The 23,912-nt window shown below is 42.8% G+C and overlaps 2 protein-coding genes and 1 pseudogene across 2 annotated transcripts; 2 read left to right on the forward strand and 1 right to left on the reverse strand.

Annotated features, from left to right (window-relative positions):
* Positions 1-1,555: 1,555 nt before the first annotated feature.
* LOC118575893 lies at positions 1,556-2,631 on the forward strand (annotated as a pseudogene).
* Positions 2,632-7,082: 4,451 nt separating this feature from the next.
* On the forward strand, positions 7,083-19,641 carry LOC118575895 (speckle-type POZ protein-like). The gene is given in 8 exon segments (XM_036176258.1): positions 7,083-8,049; positions 8,052-8,135; positions 9,530-9,546; positions 11,113-11,138; positions 11,336-11,516; positions 14,386-14,560; positions 16,754-16,922; positions 19,563-19,641. Coding segments are annotated over 8 exon segments (1,698 nt in total).
* Positions 19,642-19,780: 139 nt separating this feature from the next.
* Positions 19,781-22,025, reverse strand: LOC118575896 (speckle-type POZ protein-like). Its single transcript, XM_036176259.1, is given in 2 exon segments — positions 19,781-20,883; positions 21,998-22,025. Coding segments are annotated over 2 exon segments (1,131 nt in total).
* Between the last annotated feature and the right edge of the window lie 1,887 nt (positions 22,026-23,912).

Genomic DNA, 23,912 nt, shown 5'->3' on the forward strand with positions numbered 1-23,912 from the left:
GTGGGGAGGGGCAAGACCACCAGTGTAAGTTTGTGGAGTTATCCTGGGGAATGTGAGTCTGCATTAACAATGACAAGGCCACATTTCTGGAGGGTTAACTTGCCTGGCTTCTTGCTTCTTGCCCAACCAGTGTGTGAATTTCTTTGCCATCCTGATGCTCCCCAAGTTGTGAGATTAGATTGAGACCCCCTGTCTGGGACTATGGAAGCGACCCACCTCTTCCTGGATTCAGGGTAGTAAGAGGATTAGTGTAAACTGGAAAGAGGAAATAACAGCTGTGTAGGGAATGGACACCATCCCTTATTTGTGTAAGATTGAAGCCACACGTAAGCAAAAGTACACTTGTGGTGTGTTGTCGGCCCCCCTCAACCAGCAAGGATGATGCAACACCCGGGGGATTCTTCTTAATTACAGTTTAATCAGAACCTTGGTTAGTTGCATTGTCTCTCTCCCGGGCAAGCCTCTCCCAGCACCTAAGTAGGGCTGGGCTGCCAACCCCAGGCAGCCACGTGGGGCACTGTCCACAGGTTTACGCATATGCCAGCAGCACACGAATCCAGCCATAGCCAAATAAGGAGCTGTTTACCATAAGGAGTGTTTGCCATCGGGAAGGCAGAGGGTAGAAGCCAGCGCCATCTTTAGGGTGCAGGCTACACACAGGTCTCTACAGTGGTGGTTATTCTTGTTCCCAACTTAACAAGACATGGAATTTACTAAGACCCTAAAATGGAGGGCACAAAAGTGAGAAGTGTTTTCCTTCAGTTGAAGTAGTTGGATCCAATTCAAGTACAGAATTTGGAGGTAAAAAGACACAAATATTTAATCCGGATCTCAAGGCCTGAAGACACACAGCTTTAATCCAGATCTTGAAGCTGGAAGACACGCCCTAAATTGCACACCCTCTGCTGGAAGCCAGTAAAAGGACAGGGAAGCAGGAAGCTCTTGCTATTTGCCTGCTTGCCCTCAACTTGCAGCAAGTCCATTCCTTCCCTGGCATTAGAGAATATTTAGAACTCTATGATTTACTGAAGACCAGTGGCCACATCTAAACTCCTATACTGAGTAAGTTGTGGAATATTGAACTTTTCCTTCACAGCTAGCCAATGGGGGATTAGCAGCACTTCAGCCATAAATCAGTCTAATAAATCCCCTTCCTTCATACACAGAGAGATTCCTTGTATATGTTCTGTTACTCTAGAGAAGCTAGTACATATCTTTTGACATGAGTGAGTAAAATTTTCCAAAACATTCAATAGCTGTGTATAATTGTCAAAAGCAGTTACCTCTTGACCTAATATTCAATCTTGACAAAAAAAAAAATGGAGTGATGTATGAGTCCCTAGTAGCCTACATTGTCTTTTCTTAAATTAGTATTGAAATCTGTATAGAAAATTTCAAAGATCAAAGTTTCAAGCCCCATTGAACAGGGAATACAGGAAAAACAAACCTTAAAATCTAATTCATGTCTATTATTGTGTTTTACAAGGTGAAGAGAAAACAATTGCTAGTTCTTCTATTGGGATCGTGTTTAACCTTCAAACTACATCCAGGAGAAATGGCAGCAGATGGGACAGCCCAGAGATGGGACCACACTCAAATCAGCCTTCAGAATTTCTCCTACGGGTGGACTATTAGCAACTTCCATTTGATGGTAGATGGAAGGCTAGGAAGCCTTAGAAGCCCAACTTTCCCAACAGGAGCCAATGACAAATGGTGTTTGACAGTCAACCCGAACGGACTCGATGAAGTAAGTGCAGATTACCTGTCAGTTAATCTAGTTTTGCTCAGCTGTCTAAAGAGTCATGTTTGGGCAAAGTTCCACTTCTTAATCATAAGCATCAATGGAGAGCAAAAGCAAACCAGGGGAGCCTAATATTCTTTAGGTTTGTACAAGGCTTTAGTTATGGATTCAAAAAGTACATTCTTCCAGATTTCTTCCTGTCCCATGCACCTTCTCCCACATGATCAGCTCAACCTCTTCTACATGGTGATCAGGGTAAAAGATTCCTTCAGCATCTCTGAACAGAACAGGAAGCCAGGGATTGAAGTTCCCAGACACTCATTGGCACATGAGCTGGAAGAGCTGTGATAGAATTCCTTATTCACAGACTGCTGCCTGGTGTTAGCTGGCCAAGAATTTCAGGCTCACAAGGTCATCTTAGCAGCACGCTCTCCAGTTTTCAGAGCCATGTTTCAATATGACATGGAGGAGGGCAAAAAGAACCACATTGAGATCCCCGACCTGGAGCCTCAAATCTTCAAGCTAATGATGCACTTCATTTACACGGGAACACCACCAGACCTGGACAGCATGGCAGTTGCTATGCTGGCAGCTGCTGCCAAGTATGGCCCCGAGGTTTGAAGGTCATGTGTGAGGATGCCCTGTTCAGGGACCTCTCTGTGGAGAATGCTGCCCACACTCTCTTCCTGGATGACCTCCACAGCTCAGGGCAGCTGAAATCCCAGACAATGAATTTCATTACAGTTCATGCTTCTGAGGTCTCTGAGAACACAGGATGGAAGGCAGTGGTGGGTTCATATCCCCATTTAGTGGCTGAAGCTTACTGTTTCCTGGCTTCTGCTCATCTTCCTTTCCTGGAGCCCCGTTTCAAATGCTTGAAGCAATCCTAGGACCTGGTCAGCTGTGACCTACACTTTTCTCCCAGAAAGAGCAGCCAGTGTTGTTACCAATGACACCTGGGTAGACTATGGCATGTGTGGAGCATTTCCAGTGAAACTAGGGAAAGACAGCATGGTGGCTGAGGCTATAATCCAGCTGTAAATGAGGTGATTGTCAAGTTAAGGGAGGAGAAGCACTGAGCTGTTATATGCTACCCTCTTACTCTACTGGTTTGATTTTTGCCAATGATTCAGAAACTGGAATTCCTTTTAGTTGCTGGTCCAAAGCACATTACAACAGGGTATATTTGGAGAAGCCTATCTGCATTGGACTAAGCAAAAAATATGGTCAAGTGCTCAGCAAAGGAGAAAACAAACATGAATGTTTGATTTCAAGAGAAAGGGAAAAGAATGAAAATTATTATCAGAACTGAGTGTGTGTGGGACTGGACAGATGACTCTGTGGCAAAAGCAATTGTTGGTCTTGCAGAGGACCCTTGTTCAACCCTTGTCTAGACTCCACAGGCACATCCATCTCTGCAGAAAATACCTTACCCAAATAAAATATGAACTGAATAAAAATTTTAAAATCAGCTTGTGGATTCCAGTGGTGTTTCTGTGAATAAAAATTTTAAAATCAGCTTGTGGATTCCAGTTGTGTTTCTTTGTGAAAAATGCCACTGTAGCCATCCTGGTCTGTTCATCTTTGGAAGTGTGTGCAGTCATCACACACACACACACACACACACACACACACACACACACACACAAACACAGCAGTGAGACAATACCTAATGAAATTCTGTTTTACTCATAGATTGGTGCCTAGCCCATTTGCCATCACTTAGGCTTTCTCCATCAGCTGATCTGAGCAGATACTGAGATCCACTGCCAAACATTAGGTAGACATCAGGGAACCTCAACAAACATAGGACGACAGGATTGTTGGAGGGCTCAAAGACACCAGGTGAACAGAGCCCACAGATTCATCTAAACAGAACTCATTGGGGCTTCCAGAGACCTAAGAGGCAATCACACAACATACATGGGTCTATACTAAATCCTCTGTATACAGATGGTGGTTGTTTAGCTCACTAGTTAGAGTATGAGGAGTCTGACATATTTGTCTGATCTCTGGAACCTTTTCTTCCTTCTGGGTTGGCTCCGCTACCCTTGATATGTTTTTTGCCTACTATTATTATATTTTAGTATGTTGTATCCAATTTGTTACCGCAGGCAACCTGTGTTTTTCTGAAGTGAAACAGAGCAGTAGTACAGAGGGGAAGGAAGGGGAGACTATGTACAGATGACATTGTATGAGAGAAGAAAACATAAAAACAAAAAAGGAAATAAAGAAAAATTGGAAAGACATTTGGGGAAAAAGTATTTGGTCAGATCTACAAAGGAGCAATAATATGAAGATTCTTTTGTCCCCTGTAAATGCCCATGAAAGGTACATTCAGCAGAGAAGCAGGTCAATAATTAAGTAGATATGAGTAAGATTTCCATGGACTGTCAGATTCTTTTCCAAGTCATTTTGGATATGGGGCCAGGTCCCAGGTGTTATCAAATAGAACAATACCACTCACTATTACCCTTAGTGAAGTATTGTGGAAAAACTTGCTGTTTCCATGACCTTATTTTTTTTTTTTGCTTGGGAAATTATGATTCCAGTGTGATTTGTAGCCAGTGATCCTGACTGGAGCTACAACAAACACATCATTGAACTGGAAGCTCAGATTTCTCCCAAGCCTCGTTGAGTTTCTGTTATCCTTAATCCTATAGGAAAGAAGAAAATAATAGTATCAGGTCAGGTGAATGACCAAGATAAACATCAGGAAATTTCATGGCTTCTCCTCAATGGAGGTAGAAAAGATGATGGCTTGCAGGCAGGAAATCCTTTAGGGCTCCTCATGGTACCACATTTCCAATGATTAAAGATGGGGGGAGACTGTAACAGATTGATGCAGGCAGATAGCAAAAGGTACATGCACACCAGGAATGAAGAAATATATCACAACTTCAGGAAAATGGCTAAGATGGGTAGTGATATTCCCACTAAAGGACAGTAAACCACAAATCAATATATTTTGAGTCAAATTAATACGCTTTAGTTTCACCCATAATGTGTTTTGTCCCCAATCTCAGGTGAAAGAGAATAGCCAGGAATATTGGGGAAGTGGGGTTTTTATAACCAAAATATGCAAGAGTAAGGGTTATCCAAGTATTGTTGGTTTCCAGAGGAATTTTGGTGATGTAAGAACTTGGCTGAACTTTCTCATCAGGAGCCAGTCACAAATAGAAATGTTGTTTGAGAGTACACCTTACTAAGTCCATGAAGAAAGCAAAGATTACCTGTCAGTTTACTTAGAGTCACCCAGGCCGGACACGGACAGAATGGATGGATTGATACGGACAGAATGGATGGATTGATAGCTCTTTCTCAATTACAACAGTCAGAAACTGCTGTTATCCAATTATCCAGGGGCTCCAACAGCTTCTTTTCGCCTCTGAGGTACCATATGCTCATGGTACACTGACCCACCTGTGTAACAGGGCCCAGACATTAGCAGGCCCCCACGGGTAAGCACAACTGTCTCCATGAAGGAAGTACCATTCAGGGTGTAAAACCCAGCACTTGTGTAAAAAAAACAGTAACACCTGCCACAGCTAAAACAAAAACTTAATCCACCAAACAACATTGTTCTAGGAGTATCTCTAAATGTTCAAACCTTGCTTGAAATAATGTAATAATTCTGGCTTCTGTAGTGCCACTTTGGGCTAATGTCTTATTAACTGAATTTTGTCAACCCAGAATATGGGAATTTTGCTTAAAAGCCCAGACTGAGAAAGGCTAGTTGCTGCACTAGAATCTCAAATACCTCATGTGTTTGCCAGCTGGCTAAGAAAGATTTTCAATTTTCCTAAATCCACTTTCTAACAGTCTCTCTCTCTCTCTGTCTCTCTCTGTCTCCCTCTCCCTCTCTCTCTCTCTCTCTCTCTCTCTCTCTCTCTCTCTCTCTCTCTCTCTCTCTCCAAGTCTTCCTATATGTTACATGTTACTGTTAGTATTTTTTTGCTATATTGACTGTTAGTCCTCTCTGTTTTATGGACACTTCTGATGAATAAGACCTTGCCTTCTGTTGTTGGGAATCTGAATAACTCCTGTTGTGCTATGGCCCCCAGAGATCCAACTACCTGAAATAAAAGCTACACTTGTTCCATTCCTGGTGTGAAAAACTATATGAAAAGATCTTGTACTTGAGACCCAGGCAGGAGTCAGTTCCCCATTGAGAGAACTGCACCCCCTCTGCAGGAGCATGCTCATGGAAGCTCAGCATTTGCAGGTGGAGCACTTTTCTTACAAATGAGGGGTCTTACAGGAATTGTCTGCCTTCATTATAAAAGACATTTTTGATGAAAAGTTACCTGCCACCCTGGCCCTAAACACATACAGAAAAGTCACAGAGGCTACTAGTTAGCCACTTGCCAAAGATTCCTAAATGAAGAACCAAAAATTCCGAGATCAAAACCAATTGATTGATTTACCCCGGATTGAGGTATGAGCAGCATTAGAGCCAGTCGTCCAGGAGAGCTAGGCTGGGAATTGCTGAGCTGATTAAATCAAGGAAGGTATTTTCCTGTCCTCTAGGCTTAGTGAGTCACTCTAGACATGATGAGCTAGAGAGAGATAATAGCTGTGGGGAGCATTTTACACATCACATTCTAAGAAAAACTGTTTCAAAACCCCTTCTACAGTAACTTTTGAATATATTCTGCACCATTTGAAAAAAAAAGAATTCTGTCTAACTTAAGGCCCATCAGAATAATCATGGAAGTTCAGAGTTGCTGCCTGGCTATGCTTCTTGACCACCATACATAAACTCTTCCATCCAGATCTCCATTTTCTGAACATGGAGACCCCTGACAGGGTAAGTGAGCACCGCTTTCCCGATCATGATAATGGACTGAGTAAGTACTGGAATCTTGGTCTTTCCCTTCAGAGGTAATGTGGGATGAACAGGACTACAGCCCAAAGTCATTCTGATAAATCCCCTCTGATGACCTATAGAGAGGTTCTTTTTTTATATTCTGTTCCTCTAGAGAAACCTAGTGCAACATTTTGGATATGAATTACTTGAATGAATGATCTAAACTATCCAAAAGCTGTGTTTATTTGTCAAAGCAAGTTATCTATTCACCTTTGATTCAGTCTTAAAAATAAGGGAGTGGTGAATGTGTATCTAGTAGCCTAGACTGTGTTCTCTGAAATTAGCATTGAAATCTGGATAGGAAATATCAGAGACCCAAGTTTCCAGCCTCGTAGAAGAAGGCACAGATGAGAAACAAACACTGAAAATCAAATCCTGTCTGTTATTGCCTCACACAGGGTGAAGAGGAAACAGTTGCCAGTTCTTCATGTTGGATCCAGTAGAACCTTCAAAGCACTACCTGCAGGAGAAATGGCAAGAGCTGAGATAGCCCAGAGATGGGACCACACAGAAATCAGTGTTCAGGATTTCTCCTATAGGTGGACCATCAGCAACTTCCCTGTTATCGCTGAGGAAATGCTGCAAAGCATTAGAAGCCCAACTTTCTCAATAGGAGCCCATGACAAATGGTGTTTGAGAGTAAACCCGAATAGAGTGGATGAAGAAAGTGCAGATCACCTGTCAGTTTACCTAGTGTTGCTCAGCTGTCTAAAGAGTCATATTTGGGCAAAGTTCCGGTTCTGGATCATAAGTGCCGAAGGAGAGAAAACGAAAGTCAAGAAGAGCCCAAGAGCCTTTTATGTTCTTGACAGGCCAGGACTGCGGTTACAAACAATTCCTTCTTTGATATTTTTTCTTTTGTCTTATGCATTTTGGCTTCTCCCAGACGACCAGCTCACCCTTGTCTGCAAGGTGAGCATGGTCCAGGGCTCTTTGAGCCTCTGTGACCATAACAAGAAGCCGGGCATTCTGGTTCCCAGATGCACATTGGCAGATGACCTAGGAGAGCTGAGGGAAAAATCCCAATTCACTGACTGCTGCCTAGTGGTAGCTGGCCAGGAATTCTGATCTCACAAGGCCATCTTAGCAGCTCGCTCTCCAGATATCAGAGCCATGTTTCAACATGACATGGAGGAGAACAGAAAGAATTGCGTTGAGATGCCTCACCTGGAGCCACAAGTCTTCAAGGTAATGATCGACTTCATTTACACGAGAACAGCACCAGACTTGGATAGATTGGCAGCTGCTGTGCTGGCAGCTGCTGACAAGTATGGTCTGGAGCATTTGAAGATATTGTGTGAGGATGCCCTCTTCAGGGACCTCTCTGTGGAGAATGCTGCCCACACTCTCTTCCTGGCTGACCTCCACAGCTCAGGGCAGCTGAAAACCCAGACACTGGATTTCATTACAGCCCATGCTTCTGAGGTCTCGAAGACCTCAACTGGAAGACAATAGTGGGCTCATATCTACACTTAGTGGTTGAAGCTTACGGTTCCCTGTCGGCTCACTGTCCTTTCCTGGAGCACCCTATTAAATGCTTTAAGTGATCCTAGGACTTGGCAAACCTTGTCCTACACTTGTCTCCCAGAAGCAGCAGTCATTGTGTTACCAATTATACCTACACAGCCTCTAACCTATTGTTATATTGGTTTGATTTTTGTCTAAGAAGTTAGAATTTGAAATTCATTTTATCTGCTGGCACCAAGCATGTTACAACAGGGCTTCTTTGGAGAAACTTACCTGGATTGGACTGAGCAGAAGATATGGGCAAGGACTCAGAAAGGAGAAAACAAACATGAATGTTTGATTACAAGGGAAGCAAAGAGAATGAAGAAAGTTTTTCTCCAAACACTGTGTTCTCCCTTTCTGTTCTTGATCCAGCTGGGATCTCCTGCTCCCCTAAGCTTTCTTTCCCTCAAATCTTGCCCTTCATTATTCCCACTGTCGTCCAGGCTGTTCATGTAGATCTCATGCATTTTGCTGTCATTGGGTGATCCCTGGGTCTTTCCTAGGGTCCCGTTTTCTAGGCAGCCTCCCTGGAGTTGTGTAGCAGTCTAGTCATCTTTGTTTTTACATCTAGTATCCTCCAATGAGTGACTACATACCATGTTTGTCCTTCTGAGTCTGGGTTACCTCACTCATGATGATTATTTTCTACATCTGTCCATTTGCCTGCAAACCTCATGATGTCATTGTTTTGATCTGCTGAGTAGTACTCCATTGTGTATATGTACCATATTTTCTTTATCCATTCTTTAGTTGAAGGGCATCTAGGTTGATTCCCGGTTCTGGCTATTACAAAAAATGCTGATATAAACATAGCTAAGAACATGCCCTTGTGGTATGATTGAGCATTCCTTGGGAATATGCCCAAGAGTGCTACAGCTGGGTCTTGGGGAAGATGGATTCCCAGTTTTCTAAGGAAGCACCATATTGATTTCCAAAGTGGCTGTACAAGCTTGCATTCCCTCCAGCAGTGGAGGAGAGTTCCCCTTGCTCCACATCGTCTCCAGCATAAGCTGTCTTCTGTGTTTTTTATCTTAGCCACTCTGACTGGTGTAAGGTGGTATCTCAGAGTCGTTTTGATTTGCATTTCCCAGCTAATTAGCGATGTTGAGCAATTCCTTTAATGTCTTTCAGCCATTTGAACTTCCTCTGTGGAGAATTCTCTGTTTAGTTCTATAGCCCATTTCTTAAATGGACAGTTGGGCATTTTGATATCTAATTTCTTGAGTTCTTTATATATTCTGGATATCAGCCGTGTGTCAGATGTGGGGTTGGTGAAGACCTTTTCCCATTCTGTAGGCTGTCACTTTGTCTTGTTGACCATGTCATTTACTCTACAAAAGCTTCTCGGTTTTAACAGGTCCCATTGATTGATTGTTTCTCTCAGTGCCTGTGCTACTGGTGTTATATTTAGAAAGTGATCTCTGGTGCCAATGCATTCAAGATTACTTCCTATTTTCTCTTCTACCAGGTTCAGAGTATTTGGATTTATGTTGAGGTCTTTGAACCACTTGGACTTAAGTTTTGTGCATGGTGACAGATATGGATGTATTTGCAGCCTTCTACATATTGACATCCAGTTATGCCAGCACTATATGTTGAAGATGCTTTCTTTTTTCTATTATACATTTTTGGCTTCTAGTCAAAAATTATATGTTCATAGGTGTGCGGGTTAATGTCAGGGTCTTCAATTCGATTCCATTGGTCCACATGTTGGTTTTTATGCTAGAACCAAACTGTTTTTATTATGGTATCTCTATAGGAGAGCTTGAGGTCGGGGATTGTGATGCCTCCAGAGGTTGCTTTATTATACAGGATACTTTTGGCTATCCTGGGTTTTTTGTTATTCCATATTTAGTTTAGTATTATTCTTTCCAGATCTGTGAAGAATTGTGTTGGTAATTTGATGGGGATTGTGTTGAATCTGTAGATTGCTTTTGGTAAGATCGCCATTTTTATTATGTTAATCTTGCCTATCCATGAGCATGGGAGGTCTTTCCACTTTCGGACATCTTCTTCAATTTCTTTTTCCAAGGACTTAAAGTTCTTGTCATACAGTTCCTTCACATGCTTAGTTAGAGTAACCCCAAGGTATTTTATATCGTTTTTTGGCTATTGTAAATGGTGATGTATCTCTGAGTTCCTTCTCAGCCTGCAAGAATGCCACACTTCCCTGGAGATAATTAAAGGAAAATGCTAGAGGAAGGATTCAGGGGAAACAGCTCTGGTCTATCACTCTCCATTCTGCTCTGCCCACAGTCTGTCATGGTCATATTCTACACTGTTGTGAGAGTTTATTTGGCCACAATTTTTGTTTTAGCAAGTTATGTAAAATGCCGTAAATTATGTATATGTTAAAAAAGTGATTTAACAAGAAATCTATACCCAAAGGTGTGTATTTAAATGCTTAGCTTTATTTTTTGTAAAGTGCGGTGTGCTCCCACATTTATGTAAACTTATTGATCAGATGTTTAAAATTATTTCAGATCAACATTAAAGTAATTGTTTTATGATTTTTAAAAAAAACACAAAAACTTTGCTCAGTCACTGAGTTTGCAGCAGTTTTCATTAGCAGCCAGTCTCTGAAGGACTCAGATCTGCCTGGAAGAGAGTCTCATATTTATTTTGACTATGAATATTTGGTTCTGGAATCTCACTTAGATCTAGGTTGCTTTATCACTTCCTTTGAACTAGTTGTAAATTTGCCTGCTAAATGACTCACAAAGAAACCAAACTTAGTTATTATAGAAGTTTTTCTTGACCCATTGAGTTTTTCTTACCAAGATTCTTTTAGAACATTTTTTAATGTAAAACCTTTGAGATGTACAAAAAAAGAAAAGTGTCAAATTTGGGCAAAGTCTTAAATGCTGAAGGAAAGAAAATCCAAGTTGTGGGAGCCAGAAGGGCTTTAGGTTCTTGCCATGCTATGACTGGGGATTCCAAAAGTCCATCCTTTGAAATTTCCTGTTGTCCCATGCTTCTTCACTTCTCCCAGATGATGGGTTCATCCTTCTCTGCAAGGTGAGTGTGGTCCAGGTCTCCTTCAACATCTCCGACTAGAACACAATGGCAGGGATCCAGGTTCCAAGCTGCACATTGGCATATATGCTATGAGAGTTGTGGGGGAATTCCAAATTAAGAGACTGCTGCCTGGAAGTAGCTGACCATGAATTCTGGGCTCACAAGGCCATCTTAGCAGCTTGCTCTCCAGTTTTCAGAGCCATGTTTCAACATGACATGAAGGAGAGCAAAAGTAGCCTCATTGAGCTACATGACCTGGAGCCACAAGTCATTAAGAAAATGATGGACTTCATTTACACTGGAAAGGCACCAGACCTGGACAGCATGGCAGATGCTGTGCTGATAGCTGCTGACAAGTATGGTCTGGAGCTTTTGAAGGTCATGTGTGAGGATGCCCTCTTCAGGGACCTCTCTGTGGAGAATGCTGTCCACACTCTCTTCCTGGCTGACCTCCACAGCTCAGGGCAGCTGAAAACCCAGACACCAAATTTCATTACAGCTTCATGCTTCTGAGGTCTCTGAGACCTCAGGCTGGAATAAATGGAGGGCGCATACCCCCACTTGGTGGCTGAAGCATATGGTTCCCTGTCTACTGCACAGGCTGAAACACATGAAGTGATCCTAGAACCTGTTCAGTTGTGACCTACACTTGTCTCCTAGAAGTAGCAGTCAGTGTTGATAACAATGACACCTGAGTTGACTATTGGATTTGTGGAGCATTTTCAGTGAAACTAGGGAAAGATAGATGGTGGTTCAGCCTTTAATACACTGTTAATGTGTTGAATGGCAGCTTAGGGTCAGAGAATCTGGATTCTGGTACATTTTATGGCTTGATAATTTTTCCATTGAGTTGGAAACCAGGATTCAATGTTGTTGCTTGCTCCATGGATATCCCAAGGTTCTCCAAAGAAAGTCTGTCTGGATTGGACTGAGAACAACATTTGACCAAGGGCTCAGCAAAGGACCAAACAAAAATGAATATTTGCTTACAAGAGAAGTATAAGACAATGAAGACTTTTTTCTGAAAACCAGTGTGTGGGACTGAGGAAATGATCAGTTGCAAAAGCAATTGTTGCCCTTGCATCAGACCATTGTTCTGTCCTCCCCTTTTCTCCATGCACACATCCACCTCTGTAGACCATACCTACCCAAATAAAAATATCAAATGAGTGAGATTGACTTCCTTTTCTAAGTGGGTTCTCTTGAGTTCTGTTAAGAATTTTTTTACTCTTTGAGGTCTTTGAGCTTAAAATTCTAAGATCTTTTGGTAATGTTTCATCTAGTTCACGTTCACTACAGGCCATTACTGTAGGAGGAGTCAGGTTGCCTGGCTTCTCCACAGTGTTGGTGGTTTCATTGAACTTGCGCATCTGGAGCTAGTTCACAGCTTGAATTTATTTATTTTTATCTCAACCTACTCTATCAAAGTGAGTATTTACGTTTTCAGTATGGACTAGTTTGTTATCATTAACAGGGCGATTAGTAGGGCTAGAGCCTGCTGATTGTAGGCCTCACCAAGACCCTGTGCTCACCAGGGGAGTGGACAGGGTTGGCTTCCTTTCCCTTCACCACCCACCCCTACCCAGGTTTCTAATCCTCCTCACTTTGGTGGAGCTGGAGACTCCAGAGTGTGTGGCTGTCAGTTAGTAATGAGCAGGGCTAAATCTATAATTCCTTAATGCAGAACTAAGAAACCAAGAAAAAAGAGAAATGCTTTCAACTGAGTCCATTCTTTTTTGAAACCAGTTCTATATGTCCATATTAGACATTCAGTTCAATCTATTTTTGTCTTATTTTTGGATCGTGTTTTAATTTGCTACTGAAGAAATGTCAAATGTCTGTCTAGATACTCAGAATTTCAAATCAGACTTATTCTAATTTCCTTTAATCTTTAGTGAAGATTAATTTTAGTATATTTATCTTCAAAAAGTATTCTCCTTCATACATCTTATTTATTTTAACTTAGACATATATTTTTGGAACACAAATGGGAAAAATAATTTAATTATGTTTTTCAATACTAAATTAAAAAATTACCATGTAAGATTATTTGAAGATAAGACCTTTCTTAATCTCATGTAGAAAATCAGGAAACATTTTTACTGTATTTTAAAAAGAAATGAGGTGAGCCACCATGTGGTTGCTGGGCATTGAACTCAGGGCCTCTGGAAGAGCAGTTGGTGCTCCTAACCACTGAGCCATCTCTCCAGCCTGAGCTGGCTCTTTGGAACCTTGTGCTTACACAGGGACACATGCTCAGCCTGGAAGGAGGGGACAGGACCTGCCTTTACTGAATCCACCATGTTTAAATGAATCCCCAGGGATGTCTTGGTCCTGGAGGACATGGGAATGGAGGGGAGGGGCTGGGGGAATGTAGGGGTGGGTGTGGGACGGGGAGGACAGGGGAACCCATGGCTGATGTATAAAATTAAAACACATAATAATAATAAAAAAGGATGAAAAAGAAATGAGTTTTTTTTCTTTGAGATTGTTTATATGGTATATTACATTGACGGACTTTTGGTATGTTGAACCACACTTGCATTACTGGGATGAAGCCTACTTGATCATGGTGGATAATTGTTTTGATGTGTTCTTGGAGTCTGTTTGCCAGTATTTTATTGAGTATTTTTGCATCAGTGTTCTCGAGGGAGATTGGTCTGTAGTTCTCTTTCTTTGTTGCATCTTTCTTTGCTTTAGGAATCAGGGTAATTGTAGCCTCATAGAAGGAGTTTGGTAATATACCTTCTGCTTCTATTGTATGGAATAATTTAAAGAGTATTTGTTAAGTCTTCTTTGAAGATGTGTAGAATTCTGCACTGAAACCATCTGGTATTGGGCTTTTTTAGTTTGGGAGAGAGTGGGAGTAATGAAAGGCAAGGTTCAAGGGAGAGAAAGCTTAGGGTAGCAGGAGATCCCAGCTGGATCAAGAACGGAACGGGAGAACAAGGAATAACAGACCCTAATAAATGATGACCACATGAGAACAGGAATGGACAGAGTGCTGGAGAGGTCCCAAGAAATCCACAATGATAAATCCTCTGTAGACTGCTGTCAATGGTCGAGAGAAAGCCTGATCTGACCTAGTCTGGTGATCAGATGGCCAAACACCCTAATGGTGTAGACTCTTTACACAAGTCTGGTAGATCAGCCAATACTATGCTCCAGAGAGTTGCATTCTTGTTTCTCATCTTCCAGGTAGCTGAGTCAGGGCAGTACCAATGCCACTGTGCTGGTTGTCACACAGACCAGCAGGCATAAAAAGCGGGTACACTGTGGCTCCATCCTCAATGCCAAAGAGCTGTATGAAGATGCCCAAATGGCTCAGAAGGTGAAGCAGTACCTGTCCAACCTAGAGCTGGGTATGGATGAGGAGAGGCTCCGGACACTGTCGCTTCAGTGTGAGCCAGCAACCAGCACCTGTGAGTGCCTCACAGAATCAACTGCAGGCTGTTCCGTGTATGATGGTTGTGGGGGGAAGAGAGGGAGCTTTGAGCAAAGAGACACACAGAGTGGTCCTGACATACACTGTCCTTGTGCTTGACTGGGTCTTCGTGTCCAGTTAAGTTAGTGCAATCAGTAGACACTGGGCTCATACCTCCTCGCACCCAAAGCAAAAGACCTGGAGTTGATTGTGGCTTTAGCTGGCATGCCTTTTTCTCTCACACAGGAATTCCCAAAGTGATGGGCAACCTGCTTAGGGATTATCAGGAGTACAGAACAGGGTGTGCTGGCTACTGAGTCTCCCTCAGCTCAGACAGCATCCAGCACCTGCCCAATAAATCAGTGATCCTGCTGTAGAACACACCACACCTTAGCCTGATGTGTGGATTCCCATCCTTGAAATAACTGTCGAGGCTGTGAACCAGGGATGGTGGCACACATCTGCAGTTCCAGCTTCTGAGGAGGCTGAGGTTGGAGGATTTAGTGAGCCCAGGGTTTCCATGGCCAGCCTAGACAACAGTTACACACATGCCTGTTAAAATGAAAAGTAGGAATGTGGCCAGTCTCTACATGGGGCAATCTGTGTCTGTTTCTGTATAATATGTAGTATGAATCTTAAAGAGTCTTATTAATAAAACTCAAACCTGAGGCCAGTTATTGGGGTGGATGCTGGAAGATCAGAGAAGCAGAACAAGCCTCAGTTATCTCACTTTGCTAGTTCCTCAGGTGATCCTATTTCCTCAGGGTGCAAGCTTCTGAGTCCTGCTCCACATGAATCTCATCTGGACTGTGCTGCTCCAAAGCCTGACCACTTAACCAACCAAATGCTTAACTAACTACATGCTTTTTTCTCTATAGTTCCTGGTCCTCACGCCTTATATACCTTTTTCTTTCTGCCCCCACTACCTGGGATTAAAGGTGTGGGTCACCACGCTTAGCTGTTTCTAAAGTGGCCTTGAACTCAGAGATCCACCTGGCTCTGCCTCCCAAGTGCTGGGATTAAAGCTGTGTACCACCACCGCCCAAATTCTCTTAGGGCTTACTCTGACCCATTTTCTAGCCACCATTTTTGGCTTTGTTCTAGTGGCTGTCTGTTCTCTGACCCCAGATATGTTTATTTCAGGGAACACACAATATTTCAGGGAACACAATACCACCACAATGATAAGATTTAAGCATTTTGCATTTAGGATACCTTGGTAACATTTATGGGCAAATTTGAATTATTTGAATTATCTTCTTGATAATTGAAATGTGAGATAGATAACTTGAGAAGATCACATGATTTCGTCGACCTAGTGCATAGGGCTGGAGAGATGGCTGAGTGGCTAAGAGCACTCACAGTTCTTGCAGAGGACCTGTGTTCAATTCCCAGAATATATGGTGGCTCCTCACCATCAAAAAACTCCAGTTCCAGGGGACCCAGTGCCCTTTTCTGGCCTCTGCAGGTTCTAGGCACACACTCAGTCCGTGATTCAGGGAAGATAGAGCTCACATTCAGCTATTTTTCATGTACAGTCGAGGCCCATCTTCAGAGGGAAGGCACCACCTGCAGTGGGCTGGGCCCTCCTGCATCAATTAGCAATCAAGAAAATGCCTTACAGGCCACTCTAACAAAAGCAGGTCTTCAAAGTTTTCTCTTTCTAGGTTTGTCGGGTTGACAACCTAGACTAGCCATCACAATTGTAACCATTTTTAAGACAGTAGCCCAGACTGGCCTCAGATTCTTGCCCCTGGCTCAGCTTCCTGGGTACTGGAATTACAGACCTGAAACACCACACCCAGCTGCCTTTTTAATAGGGTGTATAAGCCAAGAATGATGGTGCACACCTTTAATCACAGCACTTGGGAAGCAGAGGCAGGTGGATCTCTTTATGTTCAAGGCCAACCCTCCCAACATAGGGAGTTCCAGGACAGCTAGGGCTACACAGAGAAACCCTGCCTCAGTCCTCCCCAAAATATATACAAATACATTGTGTATATGTATATAAACATTGCATGATGTATCCATTTTTAAACTTTTCAAATTATGAATAACTGCTTGTCAAAAATGCAAGAGTTTTAAGTGAGCTACATTAAATATGTATTTTTCTAACCTAAGTGAGCATGATAGCACACACACAAAAAGTCTACTTCTTAACTTTTTATTTATTTTGTTTTCTTTCCTGCAGTATATTCAGAAGATGGACAAGTGTCGGTGGTTTGGGGTGGTGCAGGCTTCTTGATCCACCTAGCAAACCACCTAAAGGAGAGCACAAGAAGACATCTGAAGCATTGGAGCTTTGGCAAGCACATCCAGAGGATGGTGGACCAGTTTGCCTTGTTCGCTGCCTTAAAGCAGTATGGGGCTACTTCTCCCTCCTTCCTTTCCCTTTTGTATGTTAAATATTGTGAAAAATTAACCCAGCACTTTGCAGACCTTATTGCTTGAGATGCACAGTCCAGCAGACTCGGACCTGCTACGCCCACATCACACAGTATCATTCCAGATTCCGAGATCATCACAAGGTGACACCCCTCTGGCTGCACTTCTCCACGCCTGGAAGGAGTTTTCAATATTCCTCTTACATTTCAACCCAGCCCTAGCCCTTGATCTCATCTGAAAGATGAGAAAAAGCTAGCCTATCAACAACTTGGGGTCTTGAACACACCAAGGAAGACAAAGACAGACCTGAAATCTTTTGAGTACAGTTCTCATCCACTTGTTTACAAAACCCTTTTATTTTTTTAAAAATGAGTTTAAAGATTGTGTCCAGAGAATAAATGTCCTATCTCTTGAAGAGTGGATATCCATGTTGTCAATTCATGCATAAACTGTATCTCACCTACCACACCTATTTAGATCATGGGCCCATTGAGTAATAATGAGGATAGCTTGTTAAGAGTCTGACTGTACACTTAGTGGGTCATCCTATCTACTTGATTATTGAACTCCTCCTCTGATGACAGTATCTTTCATGGGCATTTACAGGGGAAAAGATCTTCATTTTCAGCTCCTTTGCAGATCTATCCAAATACTACTACACCAAATGTCTTTCAAAATTTCCCCTTTTTTTCAATTTTTAGTTTTTCTTTTTTTTAACTCTTTTTAATTATATTTGTGTTTTAATTTTACAGATCATCCATGGGTTCCCCTGTCCCGCCACCATCCTCACCTTACACCTACCCCTTTCCCTCCACTCCCATCTCCTCCAGGGCCAAGACTCCCCAGGGGATTCATTTAAACCTCATGGATTCAGTACAGGCAGGTCCAGTCCCCTCTTTCCCAGGTGAGCAAAGTGTCCCTGTCCCTGTGTAAGTCCAAGGTTCCAAACAGACAGCTCATGCACTAAGGACAGGTCCTGGTCCCACAGCCTGGATGCCTCCCAAACTGTTGAAGCTCTTCAATTGTCTCACTTATCTAGAGGGCCTGATCCATCTGGGGGCTCCACAGCCTTTGGTTCATAATTCATGTGCTTTTATTCCTTTGGCTATTTGTCCCTGTGGCTATCCAATCTTGGTCTCAACAATTCACACTCTTACAGCCCCTCCTCTTTTTCGACAACTGGACTCCTGGAGCTCCACCTGGGGCCTGGCTGAGGATCTCTGCATCCACTTCCATCAGTTATTGGATGAGAGTTCTAGCATGACCGTTAGGCTGTTTGGCCATCTGATCACCAGTCTAGGTCACATCAGGCTTTCTCTCGACCATTGTCAGCAGTCAACAGAGGATGTATCACTGTGGATTTCTGGGGACCTCTCCAGCACTCTGTCCATTCCTGTTCTCATGTGGTCATCATTTATCATTGTCTGTTATGGAGTCTCATATGATCACTATCTGTCTTCCCCATACTCCACATATATATGTGTACACATACATATACATATATATATATACATGTATACATACATATACATTTATATATATATACATAAATATTTATATATATGTATGTATGTATGTATGTATGTATGTATGTATGTATGTATGTATTAATCCTCTGTTTCCGTTCAGTAAAGCAAAGGTCTCCTGGGAATATCAAATGAACACAAGAAAACAAAATGTAATAATAGTAAGCACAAACACTCAAATCAAGGCTGAGGAGCCTACTCAGAAGGAAGAAAAGTTTCCAATATCCAACAAACAGTTCGGAGAATCCCCATACTCTCACAAAACCCCAGAGTTAAATAAGCACAGCAGTACAAAGAGGACTTAGTACAGACGCATGCAGGATTTCTGATTGCCTCTTCAGTGTCTGTGAACTCCAATGGACCCTGTTTAGTAGACCCTGTGATTTCTGTACCCCTTGTGTCTTTGATGCCTTCTACAACCCTGCGTTCCCCTCTTCCTTGAGGTTCACTGAGTTGTGCTCAATGTTTGGCTATGAATCTCAGGAACTGCTCCCAACAGCTGTTGGAGAAATCCCAACTGATGTCCCTTGGACTAGGCACCAATCTCTGAGTGTAACAGAATTCATTAGTTATTGTCTCATTGATTTGTGTGTGGTTTGTGTGTGTGTGTGTGTGTGTGTGTGTGTAGACACTGCACCAACTTCTACAGCTGAGCACAGCTGTATGGATTAAAATGGCCATCTTCCACCAGAAACACCACTGGAATCCATAAGCTGATTTTACACTTTTTATTCATTTGATATTTTATTTGGGTATTTTATATATTTGAGATGGATGAACCCATGGAAAAAAAAGAGGAGGACTGAACAAAAGGTCCCCTGCAAGAGCAAAAATTGCTTTTGCCAACTGAGTCTACTGTCCTGTCCCAAAGACAGATTGGAGAAAAACTTTCTTCATTCTCTTTGCTTCTCTTGTAATCAAATATTCTTGCTTATTTTCTCCTCTCTGAGTCCTTGACCGTATCTTCTGATTAGTCCAATCCAGATAGGTTTCTCCAAAAAAGCCCTGTTGTAACATGGTTGGTGCCAGCAGTTGAAAGGAATTTCAGATTCACACTCCTTATACAAAAATCAAATGACTAAACGGTAGTGTAGAGGCTATGAAGATTTTACCAGAGTACAAGGCTCCCTTCCCTCGACCTGCCATCGATATCTTTAATCTGTATTAAGCCTCAGCCACCATCGGTTTCTCCCTATTTTCACTGGAAATTCTCCACACAAACCATAGTTGACTCAGGTATCATTGGTAACAGTATGACTGCTGCTTCTGGGAGACATGGGTAAGACAAGGTTTGCCAGGTGCTAGGATCACTTCACACGTTTAATAGGGTGCTCCAGGAAAGAACAGTGAGCAGGCATGGAACCATAAACTTCAACCACTAAGTGGGGATATGAGCCCACCACTGTCTTCCAGTCAGATGTCTCAGAGACCTCAGAAGCATGAGCTGTAATAAAATCCAGTGTCTGGGTTTTCAGCTGCCCTGAGCTGTGGAGGTCAGCCAGGAAGAGAGTGTGGGCAGCATTCTCCACAGAAAGGACCCTGAACAGGGCTTCCTCACACATGATCTTCAAACGCTCTAGGCCATACTTGTCAGCAGCTGCCAGCACAGCAGCTGCTATGCTGTCCAAGTCTGGTGCTGTTCCTATGTAAATGAAGTCCATCATTAACTTGAAGACTTGTGGCTCCAGGTCAGGGATCTCTACATGATTCTTCCTGCTCTCCTCCATGTCATGTTGAAACATGGCTCTGAAAACTGGAGAGCGAGCTGCTAAGATGGCCTTGTGAGCCTGAAATTCTTGGCCAGCTACCACCAGGCAGCAGTCTGTGAATAAGGAATTCTCCCACAGCTCTCCTAGGTCGTCTGCCAATGTGCATCTTGGAACTTGAATCCCTGGCTTCCTGTTCTGCTCAGAGATTCTGAATGATTCATGCACAATGCTCACACTTCAGAGGAGGCTGAGTTTGCCATCTATGAGAAGTCCAGCTGCATTGGAAAAGAGGAAATCTCGAAGTATGTACTTTTTGAATCCACAGCTATGGCCTGGCATGAACCTAATGGCTCTTGGGCTCTTCATGGTTTGTTTTTTCTCTCCTTCGGCGCTTATGATCCAGAACTGGAACTTTGCCCAAACATGACTCTTTAGACAGCTGAGCAAAACTAGATTAACTGACAGATAATCTGCACTTACTTCATCCACTCCATTCGGGTATACTGTCAAACACCATTTGTCATTGGCTCCTGTTGAGAAAGTTGGACTTCTAATGATTTCTTGCCTTTCCTCCACAAAAATATGGAAGTTGCTGAGGGTCCACCTGTAGGAGAAATTCTGAAGGCTGATTTGAGTGTGGACCCATTTCCCTAGTGTTCTGTCTCCTGCCGTTTCTCCTCCAGGTAGTTTGAAGGTTAATCCTAATCCAAAATGAAGAAAAGGCAATTGTTTTCTCTTCACCCTGTGAGGTACAATAATAGATGGGATTTAGATTTTAACTTTTTGGTTTTCCTCTATTATCTCTTCGATGGGGCTGGAAAGTTGGATCTCTGATATTTTCTATACTGATTTCAATATTAGTTTCATAGAAGACAGTCTAGGCTACTAACGACTCTTACATCACTCAATTTTTGGTCTAGATAGAATCTTATGTCAATAGGTAACTGGTTTTGAAAATTATACACAGCTGTTAAAAATTTTGGAATATTCTATACACTCACATCAAAAAATGTTGTACTATGGTTCTCTAGAGTAACAACATATACAAGGAATCTCTCTGTGTATGAAGGAAGGGCTTTTATTAGAATGACTCAGGGCTGAAGTCCTGTTAATCTCACATTGGCTAGCTGTGAAGGGAAAGACCAAGATTCCAGTACTTACTCAGTCCAGGACTTTGGATGTGTCCACTGCTGTCCAGTATGTTCTGGTTCCCAAATATTCTCTACCACAAGGGATGGGATGGACTTGCTGCAAGGTGAGGGCAAGCAGGCAAGAGCTTCCTGCTTCCATGTCCTTTAATATGCTTCCAGCAGAGGGTGTGGCCCAACCTCAAGGTCTGGATTAAAGGTGAGTGTCTTCAGTCCCAGAAATCTGGATTAAATGTTTGTATCTTCCTACATTTAAAGTCTGCACTTGAAGTGTATCTACCCACTTCAATTGAAGTAAAACACTTCTCACTTTTGTGCCCTCCATTTTAGGGTTTTAGTTCATTTTATGTCTCATTAAATTTGGAACCAAGAATAACCACGATAAGTGTATTTTGATATTTTGGTTCCTCTTAAATAAAATAGGGATGGTGTCCATTCCTATACAGCTATTATTTCCTCTTCTCAGGGTTTTACACTAATCCTTCCACTAACATGATCCAGAAAGAGGTATCTTCCTTTCCTAGTCAGGCATCTCAGTGTTCACAACTTGGAGAACAGGCTGGAAGAAGTCATACATGGTGATCAAGAATCAGGGACGGGGGGAACATGTGAAAGTGGCAGTCTTTTTCCCATCCAGACTCACAGTCTCTGGGACGTCTCCACCTACTTTCATTCGTCCTCGTACCCCTCCCCATTCCCCCACTCGATAATCCTCCTTAGAAACACTGTTCCAGATCCTGTTAAGGGTGTGTTATGAAAAGATCCTAAGTGCTTCTCAGTTTCATCTTGTTGATTGCCAAGATTCAGCTTCTCAATATCTCATACTTTTCATCCTTCATTGTTGAGTTCTATCCTCTTTAAACTTTGAACTTTTATGCTTACTCTGCTGGGCCTTAAGTGACACAGTATTCAGGTTTCCAAAAGGTGCAGAATGTATTCAACAGTTACCAACAATGGGCTTTTGAGACTGTTCCCTTTTGTATGTAATCAGTAAAATGCTCCCTACATCTCCCTCCAGTTTATCATGTCTGTAGGGACTCACTAAACTTATAGTACTTGACAATATCTTCAGTGATTCAATCTACTCAGCAATTCCCAGCCTACCTCTCCTGAAATCTGGCTATGATCTTGCTCTTCCTTCAATCCAGGATAAATCAATCAACTGGTTTGGATCTCTGAAAATTTGGTTCCTCATTTAGGAATCTTTGGCATGTAGCTCACTAGTAGCCTCAGTGACTCTTTCATGTGTTTAGGATCAGAAAGCAAGTGCTGCGGAGTTACAACATTATCTGATGAGGGAACAGACTCCTGCTAGAGGCTCAGTACAGGATCTTTTCATATAGTTTCATTCTAAGAATGGAACTGGAGGAACTTTTATTTCATGTAGGTGGATCTCTGGGGGACCTGGCACAACCAAAATGATTCAGTCCCCAACAGGAGAAGGCACAAATCTTAAGCAGCAGAGGTGTCCACACACCAGAGAAAGCCAATGGTCAATACTGCAGAACAAACCTGAGAGTAACACTTAGAAAGATTTGGAGACAAACACACACAGAGACAGAGATAAACAGAGATGGAGAGAGACAGAGAGACAGAGAGGGGGGGAGAGGAGACTGCTTGAACATGGATTTAAGAAAATATATAAAGAACTCAAAAAGCGAGACATCAAAATACTGAACATTCCAATTAAAACATGGGCTACAGAGCTTAACAGTGAATTCTCAATAGAAGATCATGTCCCATTCTGTAGGCTGTCATTTGGTCTTATTGCCCGTGTCCTTTGCTCTACAAAAGCTTCCCAGTTTCAACAGGTCGCATTTATTGTTGCTCTCAGTGTTTGTGCTAATAGTGTCATATTTAGGAGGTGAACTCCTGTCCCAGTGCATTCAAAACTGCTTCCAATTTTTCTCCATGTACCATCCACAGATCCTCCCTCCTCTCTCCCCCGCATCCCCACATCCCCAAAATTGTGGTCTCCCATGGAGAGTCAGCAGAGCCCAGCACACTGAACCTAGGCAGGTCCAAGCTCCTACCCACTGTACGAAGGCTGTGCAAGGCATCACACCACAGGCACCAGATTCCCAGAAGCCTGCTTACAGACCAGTGACAGAAACCGATCCCCCTGCCTGGGTTCCCCACAAACAGTTGGAACCAAACAACCATCTTCTATATAAAGAGGGCCTAGTCTAGGCCCATGGGGCTACACAGCCACCAGTCCACTGTTCATGGGCTTCCACTAGTGTGGCCGGTCATCTCTGCACATCCTCCCATCATGATCTCAACATCCCTTGCCTGCAGTATTGCTCCTCTCTCTCATCAATTGGATTCCTAGAGCTCAGTCTGGTGCCTGGTGGTGGATCTCTGCATCTGCCTCCATCAGTCACTGGACAAAGTCTCTATGATGACAGCTAAGTTATTTGCTAGACTGCTCACCAGAGTTGACCAATCTAGGCACCCTCCAGGCTACTGCCAACAGACCAAGGTGGGGTCATCCTTGTGGAATCCTGAGAGCCTCCCTACCACGCTGCCTCTCCCTATGCCCATAATGTCCTCACCTACCATGGAATCTTCAGCCCTGCCCT

This window comes from Onychomys torridus, unplaced genomic scaffold (assembly GCF_903995425.1).
Source record: "Onychomys torridus unplaced genomic scaffold, mOncTor1.1, whole genome shotgun sequence".
Taxonomy (NCBI): domain Eukaryota; kingdom Metazoa; phylum Chordata; class Mammalia; order Rodentia; family Cricetidae; genus Onychomys; species Onychomys torridus.